General features: G+C 41.3%; 1 protein-coding gene across 1 annotated transcript in view; it reads left to right on the top strand.

Moving 5' to 3' along the window:
- The window catches only part of USP34 (ubiquitin specific peptidase 34), a 110,825-nt gene that overhangs the window by 93,322 nt on the left and 1,620 nt on the right, over positions 1–15,883 (top strand). Inside the window, exons 63-80 of the mRNA XM_062489052.1 lie at positions 36–84; positions 176–280; positions 402–446; positions 1,317–1,421; positions 3,424–3,571; positions 4,534–5,168; positions 6,167–6,324; positions 7,132–7,210; positions 9,434–9,560; positions 9,926–10,033; positions 11,051–11,155; positions 11,281–11,405; positions 12,390–12,542; positions 13,421–13,544; positions 14,235–14,314; positions 14,872–15,012; positions 15,138–15,284; positions 15,684–15,843. Of these exons, the coding sequence (XP_062345036.1) occupies positions 36–84; positions 176–280; positions 402–446; positions 1,317–1,421; positions 3,424–3,571; positions 4,534–5,168; positions 6,167–6,324; positions 7,132–7,210; positions 9,434–9,560; positions 9,926–10,033; positions 11,051–11,155; positions 11,281–11,405; positions 12,390–12,542; positions 13,421–13,544; positions 14,235–14,314; positions 14,872–15,012; positions 15,138–15,284; positions 15,684–15,843 (2,594 nt within the window). The remainder of the gene's footprint in view (positions 1–35; positions 85–175; positions 281–401; positions 447–1,316; positions 1,422–3,423; positions 3,572–4,533; positions 5,169–6,166; positions 6,325–7,131; positions 7,211–9,433; positions 9,561–9,925; positions 10,034–11,050; positions 11,156–11,280; positions 11,406–12,389; positions 12,543–13,420; positions 13,545–14,234; positions 14,315–14,871; positions 15,013–15,137; positions 15,285–15,683; positions 15,844–15,883) is intronic.

Raw genomic sequence — 15,883 nt, 5'->3', positions numbered from 1 at the left:
CTGAAGTAAAATGGTCATTTTCTTTTGTATTTTAGGCATTTGACCTTGTCACAAAACGACATGGCAGCACTGACAGGAGGAAAGGTAATCAAGTTTAAAATGACTGCTTTAGCCGCCCAAACCCTCTGTGATGTGTAGCTGTAGCCAGTGTTCTGTATCTGCTTATTTGTTGCAGGGTTTCCCTTTTTTATTTCAACATATCCGTGATGGGATCAACATCAGGCAAACCTGCAACCTCATTTTCAGTTTGTGCCGGTACAACAATCGCCTTGCAGAACATGTGAGTAGCAGGCACCTGCAGCTGTTTATTGAAATCTCCTACAGCAAGTGTCATGGGGTAATTGTTATTTTAACTGAATAAACACAAGTCTTAAGTGAGTTTTGTGTGTTTTCTTTTCAAGATTGTGTCCATGCTGTTCACATCTATAGCAAAGCTGACTCCTGAGGTACGTAAACACACCACCTTGTCTAGTAAATAATCTGTAGTCATATTTTCCTGGTTTAAATCACAGAAATAATCCTTTGCTCCTCAAAAATACTGTGTGAAAGATGATCTGTGGAAGTTTTTGTGCCATTAAGTGAAGTCTAACTGCACTGTTTGTGAAGTTTTATAAAACAGAAATTTGCTGTGCCACTTAGGATGAAAGTTTTATTCAAATCAAATAACATTTCTAGATTCTCCACCAGTATGAATTTTTTTGTAAAAGTTGGTAACATTAAAATATTGTGCAAGAATAAGTGGAGATAATTACTTATTATCTGGCTGTTCAAGATTTGGGGCACTGTTTTGCAGTTCTGTGCTGGCAAACACATTTGTCATTCAGTGACAATTCCTGCCCTGATAATAACAGAAATACTGAGCGTTCCAAATGGATTTCAGATGCAAAAAATATAATTATAGTTGTAAGCACTTTGTTGAAATGTTATTAAAAGCTGGGTGAGTCTTGGCAGTGTAAAACCTCAAAATGGGAGGCTTTTGGATAAACTTCCCAGGATCCATATTCCATGTTATATAAGTACATAAAAATAGTGACTTATCTGAGCTAGTGAAGTGTTCTGTAAATGTAAACCAGGATAAATAGGTGAATTCTTTAACAATGGTCAGCTTGATTCTTTCCTTTTTCCAGCATAATGTCTGTAATTCCTATAATGCATAGGGGTGTGTGTGTGTGTGCATATATATATATAAAAAATACATAAAACATTCGTGTCTGAAGTTCACAGAAATCTTACTGAGATTTTTAAAAAATACTCTTTAAAATGTGGATGAAATTAAACAGATGAAATTGGATATTTTCCCCTTTTCTGCATTACAGGCAGCCAATCCTTTTTTCAAATTGCTCACCATGCTTATGGAATTTGCTGGTGGACCTCCAGGAATGCCACCCTTTGCTTCTTACATTCTGCAGAGGATATGGGAGGTACAATATGCAAAATAAAACAGAAGCTAAATTGTCTTTCTTTTGTTGGTTCTTTTATGTCTCTCTTGCATTTTGTTGTCATCCTTCCTGCATCAGTCCATGATTTTTTTTTATTACTATTCCTCTTCTGAATAAACAGCAACAGCCAGCCAATAGACATTCAAAAGTTCTATTGCAACTTAATGTAGGGTTAATGGCTCTTTCAGCTTAATTTCAAATTTTAGTTTAATGAGAAATTATTTGATTCATAATAAGGGCCTAGAATGCTTCTTCTATACAAATTCCACATAGTTTTCTCAGTTAAATCTTTTGCACAACCTGTAAAATGTTTCAACACCCATCACTTGGTTGTGGGATTTTTTTGCCATTATGTACAGATTCTTTGAATATTCTTTTGACATTTTTGGTTCTCTGTAAAATGTCCATTAACACTTTTAACACATAAAATAGTGCTAAACTGAGTCTCCTGGATAATTGCAAGGACCAACCTTGCTTTTGTTTATAAAAGGAGGGACTTTTTAACTAAGTTGGCACAGGGGTGAATTCCTTGATCTGAGCCAGGATGAGCAATTAAAACTTTCTCTTCACCTTCCTGCTCTCTGAGTTCACAGTACAATTTACTGTCTTCATTCCTGGCTGAGAACAGCATGGCCAGCCTGGAGACTGCTGAGGATCAACTCATTCCCTTTAATTCCCTTTAAAAAATGGGGCTGGAGCACTGTGGGATAGGACATGGATTGCTGTTCCAAAGGATTTCCTCCTGGTCAGGAGCAGGTGTAGGATCACAAGTGATGTGATGGATGAGCTTGTAACTGCTGCACCTCAGGTAAAGGGAGTTCAAGCACCACATCTCAAGGGGCACAGTAACATCCAGCTGCTGACACAGGTCCAGGAATATAAATTATGCTGGCAGGGATGTGAGACCCAGCAGTGAATTCACAGACTTGGGGTGTAGAATCTTTTACAGCCTCTCCAGCTTCTAGAAGTCATTAAAAAGTGATTGAGCTCTGCTGACACTGAGAAATTGTCTCTTTCTTGGACATTCCCTCCAGTCATTACCCAGGAAACGTGACAGAGCAATTTGTCATTTCTAAATTAAGGGAGGAGATTGTTCTTAAGGTGGTTATTTTTAAAATGAGATTAAAATTTTATAAGTAGAGTTATGGTCGTGTCAGCTGCTCATATTCTTCAGGTGGAGTAGAGGAACTGAGAACAGTTTCAGCAACCCCTTCAGTAAAATTCAGTTACTACCTCTGATTCCTTAGGGTAAAATTTTTTCTTGTCTGGGCACCTGGGTCTTGAGGTAAAAAGAAAGTAGCCTTTAAAAACTAACAACAGAACAAACTACATTTATTGGCTTCATGTCAACAGATTTCCAGCTACACAGAGCCAGAAAAGCACAGGAAGCCTCGTTTTCTCCTTATTCTCTGAAGGTTTGCTGACTGCACAACAGTACTCATTGCCTTTGGAAAGTGCCGGATGAATTTATTCCTTGAAACTGTATATTCAATAAGAATGTAATAGTTAGCCTCAGCATGAAGCTGTATGAACATCTTTGCATACCATTTATGTTCTTTTGATGTAACTTACAAAAATACTGATTCAGTGTTAAGGTTTGGTGTTAGATATTTCTTAAAATATTCTTAAAATATTTCTAAAATATTCTTAAAATATAAACTTGTTTATAAAGACAAGGTTGTTCATCTTAGTGCTTAATATTTCAACTCCTGAATATCTCATAATATGAAGAAAGAATAGGCAGAGTAATTTCCTGGGCTTAGACTGAACTTTCAAATGTGTGAACAAGGTTCAGAAAAAAAAAACCAGTGAAATTTAATAAGGTTTTTTTTGTGTGCGGAGCAGCTCAGTCTTGCAGGTGCTTTGATAGGCCTAAGTGATTTTAAAAAGAAGTGTTGAAAGTGATTTTAGGGGTTTTTTGTTACAATCAGTGCATAGTAAGAAGGTTAATGTATTCCTTTTGATTTTTTCCCCTCTCCTTTAGGTCATTGAGTACAACCCCTCACAGTGCCTGGATTGGCTGGCTGTACAAACACCTCGGAACAAACTGGCTCACAGCTGGGTCCTGCAGAACATGGAAAACTGGGTTGAACGTTTCCTCTTGGCACACAACTACCCTCGAGTGAGAACTTGTAAGTGAATTTTAATTGGAGAAAATCTGTTACCTGTTGCAATGAGTTGCATGCTCCTGTGTTTGTCTTCCTTTTCCAGTTGTTTTAGAATTGCTGGGTTTTAAAATCTTAGGGTAACTGTGGTGCCTTATCCAGAGGTGTTACCAGTTTTGATGAAAACTGTGTTTTCATTTGGTACCTTGAATGATACATTGGTAGGTTCTTTATTTTAAGTGATTAATTTTCAAGGTCCAGGAAAACCTAAAGAAAAAGAGGTATATCCAGAGGTTTTTCCATTGCGTCCATCACATGGCTGTATAATAGGTGGGAGTAGGACATGTTCTTCCACAGTAATCTTCAGAGTCCTTTGAACTTGTGGATCAAGGAGAAGCTGCCAGTGCTTTCTCCCACATTCCAGGGTATCCTGGCTCTCTAGTTTGTTCTGCCAAGAATCACACTGTCACATTGCCAGAGAACATTTTCAGCCTCCCGTGTCAGCGTTTTAACAAAGGAGACTCCACTGTCAAAGCAGTACAGACCACTGACCTTTAACACATTTCTGTGGCTGAGGGAGATGTAAAAACTGGAGGTACAGCTTTGCAACAGGTTTGTTTTAAACATCTCTGAGGAGGTAATGACCTCTTGATTGAGCAGTGGACGACTTCAATAATGGAAAACCTCTGGGATTCATTGTGTGATGGGATCTGGGATCACATTCTGTGGTGGGATGCACTGTGTTAGCACAGAGAGAACCAGGCAGCAGGCAGGGATGTAGGTAGCACATCCCAGCACCGCTTTGAACGTGCTTTGTGCTACTCTTACCCACTTGGATTTTTACCTTGTGTGAATATAGTAATACCACATTCTGTAAAATGCTTTGAAATCTGTAAATGGAACATGCAGTGCAGTTTAATTACTGTTTACTTGGCTGTTAAGCAGGTATGTCACTGTCAAAGGTGTAACAAATCTGTTTTTATTTGAAGCTGCAGCCTATCTCTTGGTGTCGCTTATTCCGAGCAATTCCTTCCGTCAGATGTTTCGATCGACGCGCTCCCTGCACATCCCCACGCGGGACCTGCCCCTCAGCCCCGACACCACAGTAGTTCTGCACCAGGTCTACAACGTGCTCCTCGGCCTGCTCTCACGCGCCAAGCTCTACGTCGACGCCGCCGTTCATGGCACCACCAAACTGGTGCCCTACTTCAGTTTCATGACGTACTGTTTGATCTCCAAAACCGAGAAGCTTATGTTCTCCACTTACTTCATGGACTTGTGGAACCTCTTCCAGCCAAAGCTCTCGGAGCCAGCCATCGCCACCAACCACAACAAGCAGGCCCTGCTGTCCTTCTGGTACAACGTGTGCGTGGACTGCCCCGAGAACGTGCGCCTTATCGTGCAGAACCCCGTGGTGACCAAGAACATTGCCTTCAATTACATCCTCGCGGACCACGACGACCAGGATGTGGTGCTCTTCAACCGCGGCATGCTGCCCGCCTACTACGGCATCCTGCGCCTGTGCTGCGAGCAGTCCCCTGCCTTCACCAGGCAGCTGGCTTCTCACCAGAACATCCAGTGGGCCTTCAAAAACCTCACCCCTCACGCCAGTCAGTACCCAGGAGTAAGTGGCCAACACCACTCCGTCCTTCTGTGTCCCTTCTCATGCAGTGTCTCTTGTAACTTAACAGAGCCAGTGGTGAAAGTACTACATGTGGAAGTAATTCATGTCTTTAGATCTATTTGCTAGACTTTAGGGGGGATTGGTTTGGTTTTTTCTTGCTGTGTAGCAGCTGGAGAGCAGTTGTTGTTTTCTGGGAGCAGGCACTGGTGTTGCCACTGTTCAGTATTCCAGCCTAGTCATAAGAAACAAGGAATAAGCTTTGATGGTGGTCTCTAAAAATGAGGTTGCATTATAACAAGGGTGGAGGAATTCCTAGTTTTTTCTTTGTTTTCAGTTTCTGGAATAGGACGAAGATTTAGCTTGTTGCATTCCAGTGGGGGACAGCCTGGTGTTCCACATACCTTTGGCAGACCTGGGAGTTGTGCTGCCAGTAACACAGTAACACCTGCAGCAGAGAGCAGCTACTGGCTAAAGTAGGCCATGTGTGATGCTCAAACAACGGGTTTATAGAGGCTGGAAGAGACAACAAGCCTGGGTTTCACACAGTGAATACTGCTTTGGGACCTTTTGGGGTGTGCAGGGACACAAAGAATTCAAAGCTTCCTATCACTGTGGAGAGGAGGAGGATGTAGGGAATCTTCCATGTTGAACTTCTGCCTAGATCAGCTCATGGAGAAATTTTACACTCTGACAGTCCCGTTGCTCCCCTCAGAAGCCTCAGTTTGTCTTGCAAGGGACCCAAGTTACTCCACGGTGTTGGGTGTTTGCCAGGCATATGGAACTGCAGCGGGTTTTGGCACAAGCAGCTTTCTGAATGTTTGGTCCTGGGGATGGGGATTTCAGATTGCTTTGTACAGATATAGATGTACACATAAATGTGACAGTGAGCTGTGCTCTTAGGAACCATCAGAACATCTGATTTTATAACTTGGAAATGAAGTCTGAACCATACCATAGTGAGACAGCTGACTCTAACCAAGTATTTCTGTGTGTTTTAGGCAGTAGAAGAGCTGTTTAACCTCATGCAACTGTTTGTAGCTCAGAGGCCAGACATGAGAGAGGAAGAGATAGAGGACATAAAGCAATTTAAGAAAACCACCATAAGTTGCTACCTGCGCTGCTTGGATGGACGCTCTTGTTGGACAACTCTCATAAGGTACAGCCCTGTGCTCATCCAGCAGCTCTGCTGGAATTCCATCCACAGCCACCCCCAGATGCAGAGCTGTAGTTCAACTGCTCTTGCTAGTTGTTACTTTGGAGCAGAACTGTGATGTAGAAATTGTGCCTGTGGGACAATTTTATTGTATTGTGTCTTCAAAGAGTGTTTCATTTCTGGTCTTAGGAAGTACAGGTGAAAGTGCTGCTTGGGCATTCTCAACAGAGCTGTAAATTGCCTGTGCGTTTAGGTCAGGGCTGGGGTTTTAAATGGAACTGTCGGTGCACTAAAACCCTTGTGGAAAGGACAGACTGCGTTACCTGGAGGAGCTACATGCACTCACATGTCACACAGCCATGTTATCCCAAATAATCCTTATGTGGAAAGAAACCATTTATTAGCATAATCTTTTCCTTTCTGTCCTGTTGTAAGCATAAAAATGATAAAAATGTTACCAGACATTTAAAAAGCCAAACATATGCTTGACTGAATTTTATTTAAATGCATCATTTAAGAAGCATAAACTTCTGTCTTTCGAAGTACATCATCTTCCACATTTTTGCAAGGGTTGTATGGGAAATATTTTTGTAAAGGTTATTTCTAAATCACCATAAAATAAAGGAGGTCGACAGCAGAGGCATTTTTAAATTAAAAAGTGGGAGGGGGAAGTAATGATGAGAGGAATTATGTTCTTTTGGGGACTCTTTGTTCTTCTGTGATTATTTTCCAAAAGAACAGCGTAAGTATAACAATTTTAAGCTTGGGGTGTGATTTTCAGTATTCTCAATGTCTGGATTTTTTTCCTAGTGCCTTCAGAATATTATTAGAATCTGATGAAGACAGACTTCTCGTTGTGTTCAATAGAGGATTGATTCTGATGACTGAGGTAATTACTTTGTTATTTAATTATAGCAAACATCTCACCCTGGTACTTCCCCTGTCAGCTTTAATAAGATTCCTTTTTACTACTAAAAAGATCAGGAAATTGTTTGTCTCCTACTCAGGACAGAGGGAATGCCACCAACAGATTATGCTGACAGGAATAAATTTATGCTCTTTCGGTGTTACTCCTTTTATTCCATGTAATTGGGAATGAATGGCTGAGTGCAGTCACACAGTTGTTAGTAGTTAAAAAGTGTTAAGGCAACAGGTTAAAAACCAGAAATAACTTAAGGGGTACGCAGCTGCAGTTGTGATTAATATTCCTGACCTTCCTTTGAGGCACTCCTGAAGCAGTTCTCCTTTACTTTCCTACCTATTGTGCCTTTGTTTGCAAGGAGTGGTCTGAAACACAAACTCGGTTTCCTTCTGGTGGAACTAAACGTAAAATGCATTTCTGGAGCACATCTACTGATCGTAAATGGGGATTTGGTCATGAGACCAGAATTAGTTCAAAATTGAATGGGAAAAAAATAAAATAATACGCCCCTGAAATGGATTCTGTTGGAATGTCAAGCCCCTGCTCCCAGCAGGTTCACTCTGCAGGTCCACATGTCCTGAAATATCCTGGAGTCCATTCAGCACTTCCATTATTGAGATGATGGAACCTGTGTTTATTAACAACACTGGCAGTGCTCCATGTGGCAGGATCCCTTTGAGAGCAAGAATAAAAATCTGGATGTGTTGGAGACCGCATAAAACCAAGATTCAGTTAATTCTTGGCACCTGTAGAACGGTGTATTCAGGAGAGATATTAAACTGGGAAAATCCATGGTGCAGAACAAGTGGCTCAGAAATAATTGTGGCTGTGCAGAAAATGGGATTTTGGAACAGGTTGCTCCGGGAGGGGGCAGCCAGCACAACTGGAAGCCATCAGAAGGACTTGGAGCAAACATCTGTCAGGGATACTTAGTCTGCCTTTGGGCACGTGGCTGGACTGGATGATGCTTTCAGGTTGATTCCAGTCCCATTTTTACGTGGTTTGCATAAAAAAAATTGTTTTAACTCTTTTTATGTCACTGGTTTGCATTTTCTGGGAAAAAAAAGTGTAGTAGAAGGAGCTGGAATTACAGAAATAGTGCAGTGCTATTTGAAAATTGAGTTTTCAAGAGCTTCTTATAAATATAAGCATATAGATTAATTAATTGTAGTTAATTGCTCCAGAATATCTGTTCTTTTTTGTTACGAAAATAACGCCATCCAGTAAACTGGGTGCAAAAAGTCAGGAACTGGGCTATAAGGTTATCCATACATGATATGTAAGGAGATTAAGGTACATGCATAAAGATGTATAAAAAGAATTTGGGTTAGCTTAATTAGCCCTCATCCATACTAACAATGGATAATTAAGTTTATGAAGAGTGTATAATATAAATTGAATTTATCCTGCTAGAAATTAGATTAAATTGGTGCTACTTTACAGCTTGAGGTTAGCTGGCCTTATATTGTCAGTTGTTGTCTGGAAGTGTTTTGGCTGGTGACAAAAAACTGCATTAAGGAGTTGTCGCATCCAGGAAAGTTTTCTACTTAGGGGTGGCCGTGTTTCTTTTGTCTTCACTGTAATATAAAAAGGGCTTGGCAAGTGTTTGCATTCCAGGGACCAAGGCTACTGTTTCTTTATCTTTCAAATACCCCAGCAGATTAAATATCTTCTCTTACATTCCTGTGCTTGAATTTTTGCAGTTGGGAAATGAGTTGCTTTTCCTTCCCAATATTTCTATAAATCACAGGTGCCTAGAAGGTATAAAGGAGAAGTAATTCATCTGATGTACAACCATATATCCTTCAGCAGCATTTTGAAAAATGACTGGCATCCATCTTAATCCTACCTTTTTTTCCTCAAATTCATATATCTGTCTGTTTTTGTACACCTCTTGTATCACTTTGTCTGCTGACAAAGAAAAGGTGGGATTACAGGGATATAAAAATACTGTGTCTCAAATGACACTTTGTTCATTGCGTTGTAGATGAAGCTGTGAAAACTTGGAAATTACTTCAAGCGGGTAACACAAAAGTTTTTACCTTGAAAATAAATGAAGAACTTTGTGAGGATAAAATACCTTGTTTGAGCATAAAATAAATGTAAATGTATCTGCAGGATAAAAAGAGGAATACTACCAAGTACCTTAGTTTGTCAACATAAAGTTTTGACTTTTTTTCTTCTTCCCAGTCCTTTAACACGTTGCACATGATGTACCACGAGGCCACAGCTTGCCATGTGACTGGAGACCTGGTAGAGCTTCTGTCCATCTTCCTTTTGGTACTGAAATCCACACGTCCATATCTGCAAAGAAAAGGTTCGGTTATAACTCTTCAAAGGATTATGCCTCTTGTCTCTAAATTTATTTTCCTCACCCAAACCCTAGTGGGTTGTTGTTGTTTTTTTTTTTCTTATCAGCTGTTTTTAAAAACTTGTTTTACAATAGAATATGTAACTGTCAATGGATATTAAATTGTTATTTATTAAATTACTTATTGACATAATACAGAACTAGATTTCATAAATTTAGTAGCAGTAGACCAGTGAGATTTAACAGATTCCTAGATGGATTAAGACCATGGTAGAGGAAAAAGAGATTCCTCAGCAGTAAAACTGTGTGCTGTATTTAACAAGCTTTTGAGCCATGAGCTAAACAGCATCCTGGGATGTTTACATTTGCAGATGTGAAACAAGCTCTCATTCAGTGGCAGGAGCGGATTGAATTTGCCCATAAGCTCTTAACTCTGCTCAATTCCTACAGTCCTCCTGAGCTTAGAAACGCCTGCATTGGTAAGTCCTGGCCATGCAGGACCTGTCCTGCACAGGCACCTGCTGTCAGGTGGAAATGCCACTTAGACAAGTGCATGTGCTCTGCTAGAAACTCTGGAGGTCGGGATTGTTGGTGTGATACTGGCAGTGCTTCAGTACCGGTGTTGTTACTACAGAAAGTTCTGGGTTTGTCAGCTTGCATTGAAAATTCCAGTGTTCAGCTCAGGCACACAGACTGGGGGCACAGAAGGTTACAGGTCACTTTGTGAGTCCAATTTGCCACCTAATAAAGGGACATGACTGAGGAGTAGCTCCTCAGTTCAGTTGTCACTGAGTTTAGAGTCAAATCCCAAATTTGATGTTAAAATTCAAACATGAACTAAAACTCCCCTCAGAAAGGAGCACGGAGACCAAGTTACTCTGAGAAACAGATTTTCCTGTTAATTTTTATGATTCAGTACTGCAAAGTGTAATAGTGGAACTAAAGTTAAAATAGCATGTAGAAAGGAATGGATTTTAAAGTATAGACATAGATATATACAAATGCCTCTCTTGCATTAGCAAAGCTATTTCAGAAAGGTCCAGGTTCTTCTAGCTTAGGTTTTTTTAATATTATTTAATGGATTGCTGATAAAGGCGTAACACTGTGTCCAAAATACCTTTTTTGTCTGTGATTAGTATGCATTTCTCCCTATTCTGAGCATTTTCTCCTTGTCTTCCTGACTGCTGCTGGTTGCCATTTTCCAGGTGTCAAACCCCTGCTCTGTTAAAGAAGAAGCAAAGAGGGTAATTTTACTGAGGTTCTCATTCTCCAAGCTGGCCCTTCCCTGGTGGTTGCTGTACCACTGAGCAGGGTCTCTCCCAGGGGCAGAGGTGAAGGGAATTGGGACAGTCAGGGGTGTCACTCAGGTGCTGTTCATGGCAGAGCTGCGGCAAAGGGATACAAGAGCGAGTTTGCAAATGCATGAGCCTTACGTTGAACTGTTTGCTGTTAAGAAATAACAATTTGTAATAGCAAAAACAACTTTTTGTTTGTAGATGTCCTCAAGGAGCTTGTACTTTTAAGTCCTCATGATTTCCTACATACTCTGGTTCCATTTCTACAGCACAATCATTGTACATACCACCACAGTAATATCCCAAGTAGGTATTTCAGTGATTGTATTTTGAAGTTCTCTTACCCTATTATTACTCTTAACGTGTTCCTTGCTGATGTCAAATATTGACCTTTTTAATATATCCTTATTTTATCTGAACTTGCACTACAGTGTCTCTTGGACCTTATTTTCCATGTCGTGAAAATTTGAAATTAATAGGGGGGAAAAGCAATATTCGTCCTCCGCGTCCTGAACTCAACATGTGCCTCTTGCCCACCATGGTGGAAGCCAGCAAGGTATGTAAACAAGTGGTCCTATAAAGAATTGTTTCTCTGTTGTTTTCCCAATTTTATAAAAGTATTGGAAGAATCCAGTAGCTCAATGCATTTACCTTTTCTTTGTAAACAAAGCATAATTCTTCTTCAAGATGTGTTGTCCTCATATACTCCATTCTAGATGTGCACTTCAGAAGCACCATTTCCCTGCCCTTGGGGATACACAGCTTCATATTGCAGATACCATAAGGGTTTGGGCCTTGTGGTAGGAAAAAAACCCCATAGCTCACATTTTGGTAATTTTTCAGTCTGTCTGTGGCACTTAAAAAGGAAATTGAGGCACCACCCAGGGATTGTCCAGATGGGTTTCACACTATTTTAAGATTTATTGCCAGACAGCTGAGGAGACCCCGCAGGTTCCATTAGAGTCCATTCAGCTGGGACGAGGCGTAATCTCCTACATGTTTGGGTAAAATCCAGTGCCTGAAATGTCATAAAGGGATTTAAGTCTTTCCACTTGCCATTTTCCCTTCTGTGGGCTTCCTGATGGGATGCCAGCTTTGGAGGGGCTACTCCACAGTAACTTGCCACGTCCCGTTGTTACAGCTGCAGCAACGGTGGGATTCAGCTCACGTCACTTTGCCTATCTAAAAGGTCAGCATCCAGCTCTTCCTGGGGCTCCTGTCCATAAAGACTTACCCTGAGAAGGAGAGAAAGAGCTCCCCTCCTTCCTGTCCCAGGAGTGCAGGGAACACCAGTGACTAGATTTTAGATAGCTAAAGTCAGGTCAGGTGAATCCCACCCAAAAAGGAATATGTATGGACAATCATTTGAAGCAGGAGAACTGGTTACTTGCTGTCCGGTAACTGTGGTTCTTCAAGATGCTTTGTCCACACAGATTCTGTGCTCCTCCTGCTGTGCTAATTCCGAGTCCTGTCCTAGGGGATTCTTATGGGTGAAGGAATTGAGTGGTGGTTGAAGCCGCCATACCCCTTGTGCCCTCAGGTACAGTGGTCGCAAGGACACACTGGGTGCAGGCACAGCCCCAGTGGACACAGCTATTCAGAAAGAATCCAATCTCCTGCACATGGGGCCTATGTGCACGTAGATGGGAATCTGTGTGGGCAACACATTTCGAAGAAGCACGGTTACTGTAGGGTAAGTAACCCTTCTTTTTTAAAGCTTTCACAATGATGCTGTGTCTATTTGTGCACCATCAAACTGACTGTGTAATCCAGGTGTTTGGAAAGATGTTAGAGAGCCAGAAACTGTCTCTGGTGGGTTTCCCCATCGTGCGTCCAGAAGTGACACTGCAGAATGTAAATACCTGGACTTAAAAAGTTGTCATAATACATGAGACAGTATTTCACCCTTTATATTGAATTCCTAATACATTAGGAAGGAGAATATTTGTAAACCTCTAGAACCACATCCACAATCACATTGCCCTGTGGTTTTGCATGCTTGTTTTTCATTCAGTTGCTTTGTATAAGGTTGCATTTTTTTGCTTGAGTTTAGGGGCTTCCTCTTGGCTCTCTGATGCCGTTTTAAGCTTATATACATCCAAAATATTAAAATATTGACATATGTGTATCATTGGGTTTGAGACATTCCTGAAAATTCTGCTCTGAAGCTCAAATCTCTAGAAAATTCTGATTTCTGCAGATCACAACTGACAAGTTATGATTTAAAAATCAGTAGTGTATATATTTAGGTGTCTGTATGTGGTACAGTCACTGCATTTTCTTGTCCTCTTCAAGTCATGGTATTTGCACAGCTTTGCACCCTCTGGGTGTTGGCTCAGAACCCTCCAATGAGAGATTTTCCTGGCAGGGAATTGTATTTGCCATCCTTCCTCCTATCACACCCTGGTGCTTGCCAAGGGCTGGGTGAGGAGGCACCTGGAGATTCCCACTGTTTTCCTGTAGTACAGGATGAAATATTGCAGGGCTAGTGACAGGCAGGGAGATGCTCAGGGGAATTTGGGAGCTGTCCTGTGGCTTTGGAGGTTAAATGAGGCTCTCTTAAATCTTCAGGGCAAAGACGATGTTTACGACCGTATGCTGCTGGACTATTTCTTCTCCTACCACCAGTTCATCCACCTCCTGTGTCGAGTTGCAATCAACTGTGAAAAGTTCACTGAAACTTTAGTTAAAATGAGTAAGTATCAAGGTGAAACAGACAATTTTTTTTTCCTGTGATAGCTCTGACTCCTTCTCCACTAAGTTTTATATTCAGAGTTTTTAAGAAAAAGCAGAGCTTGTGAAACTTGTTGTGTTTGGATATTATTTTTATCCACAAAACCGTTAATCTATGTATAAGAAAGTGCAGCCTTACCCACGTGACTGAAATGTTTTGGGCCTGTTCAGAAGAGAGCTGAGGTAACCACTGAGAATTCAGTCTTACTGTACATTTAGAGTTTAATACAGGACTCACTAAGGCCCTTTCTGTGTGGTTGGCAGTTCAAATGGCTGTGGATCAGGTCCTGAATCCTCAGCGTCTCGGCAATGGCCATTACTTGTCAATATTACAATTTTTGTGTTCTCACACAACCCTTAAGGGCAAGTTCCTCAGTGTGCACAGGCCTCAGTGTCACACCAATAATCTCGTCCAAAGAGCAATTTGAGAATGTCTTTTTATCCCCTAAATCACCCATCTGCTTGTTGTTTGTCGCACTTTTCCAATGTATTTATTAAATGGGCTGTAAGAACTCACAGACACACTACAGCTTTCTGATCATACAAAATGCTTGGAGTGTGATCCTATAAAATGACATGGCACCTTGGCACTGCTTTTCTGAGGAATTTGCAAAGTTCTCCCACACTGACTTCTTCCTTCATTCCATTGCAGGTGTTCTGGTTGCTTATGAAGGTTTGCCACTTCACCTTGCCCTCTTCCCCAAACTCTGGACTGAGCTTTGCCAGACTCAGGTAAGAGTCAGAACCAACAGAATGGAAACACAGGCAAAACACACTGAATGCGGAACAGAGAACCCAGTTGTAACTGGTGGGTGGTGTTTAATAAAATACTCTGCCTATGTTACTGCCATGTGAGAAGTCCTGCTAAATCAAATATAAAAATCTGGTAAATTGTATTTGCTCCCTGTATATTCTGCAAAAGCTTGACACAGCAACTCCCCCCATGGAGGTGGTGGGTGTGCAGAAAACACCTCATCCTGCCTGTGAATTTCCAACTTTTTATGTAGTACAAACACTGGGATGATGAAGGAAAAATGAGGAGGTGTCAGAGTGTGGGTATGATTGCAGAGGACCCTGTGGGTGGCTCACAGATCAGGAGGCTCTCCCTTCCCACACACACTGATGGGGATAAACTGCCCTTCCTGGGCAGCTTCATCTCAGGAAAACGGGAAATGAGAATTGTCAGTAATCTGTAAAATTTACTGGCATCTGATAGACGTGAACTATTTCTCAGTGGGCCTGGCCTGCAGTTCTGGTGCTGACTCTGGCATCTTCTGTCTCCTTGCCAGTCTGCAATGTCCAAGAACTGTGTGAAGCTCCTCTGTGAAGATCCAGTTTTTGCAGAATATATCAAATGTATTCTGATGGATGAAAGGACCTTTCTTAACAACAACATTGTGTACACCTTTCTCACCCATTTTCTTCTCAAGGTATGTGGTCTTTTAGCAATAATTATTACTCCAGGGAATGCAGGCACAGATGTTGCTTCATTTTGGGATGCTATTTTCACAGTTCAAAGTTTTTGACTTCTTAAAAAAATACTTTGTTTCCACAGGTGCAAGGACAGGTATTTTCTGAAGCAAACTGTGCCAACTTAATCAACACTTTAATTACAAATCTAATAAATCAGTATCAAAGTCTAGAATCTGACTTCAGCAACCAGAGAGTTGAAATTTCCAAAGCGAGCTCTGCATTAAATGGGGTGAGTCTTTCCTAACAAACACGAGGCAACTCATGTCCTACAGAAACTCCTCAGTGCCCTCTGCCAGGTGTTAGGCACTCCCTGCCTCAGCTGAGCTCCTGGGGGACCAGGGGAAGTTGGAAATATTAACCTGACTGTAGGAAGTATTAACAACTGCAGTAGCATTAATGGTGGGAGTGCTGTAACCCAGCAAGGTTTTGTGTCTCAGCACAGCATTGTCATCTCCAGGACAGATCTGTGTTAAGGTCAGCAGAAAGTGAGTGGGGAATTTCAGGGGTGTGAGCAGCTCTAGAATGGGAATTTCGGGCTGCTCAGAACATGAACAGCATCTCCTTGTTGCACAGTCTGTGCAAGATTCACAGTTAGAAATAAGCCTTAACTTTGTTTCTCTGTTCCCAGGACCTCCGAGCACTTGCCTTGCTGCTTTCGGTGCACACTCCCAAACAGCTCAACTCGGCCCTGATTCCAACTTTGCAAGAGCTTTTAAACAAATGTAGAGCTTGTCAACAACAGAGGAACTCATTACAAGAGCAAGAAGCCAAAGAAAGAAAAACTAAAGGTTTGGTGTCGCTTTTATCAAGTTAATGTAATACATTATT

Source organism: Cinclus cinclus, chromosome 3, assembly GCF_963662255.1.
Source record: "Cinclus cinclus chromosome 3, bCinCin1.1, whole genome shotgun sequence".
Lineage (NCBI taxonomy): Eukaryota > Metazoa > Chordata > Aves > Passeriformes > Cinclidae > Cinclus > Cinclus cinclus.
This window is presented reverse-complemented; position numbering and strand designations above follow the sequence as displayed.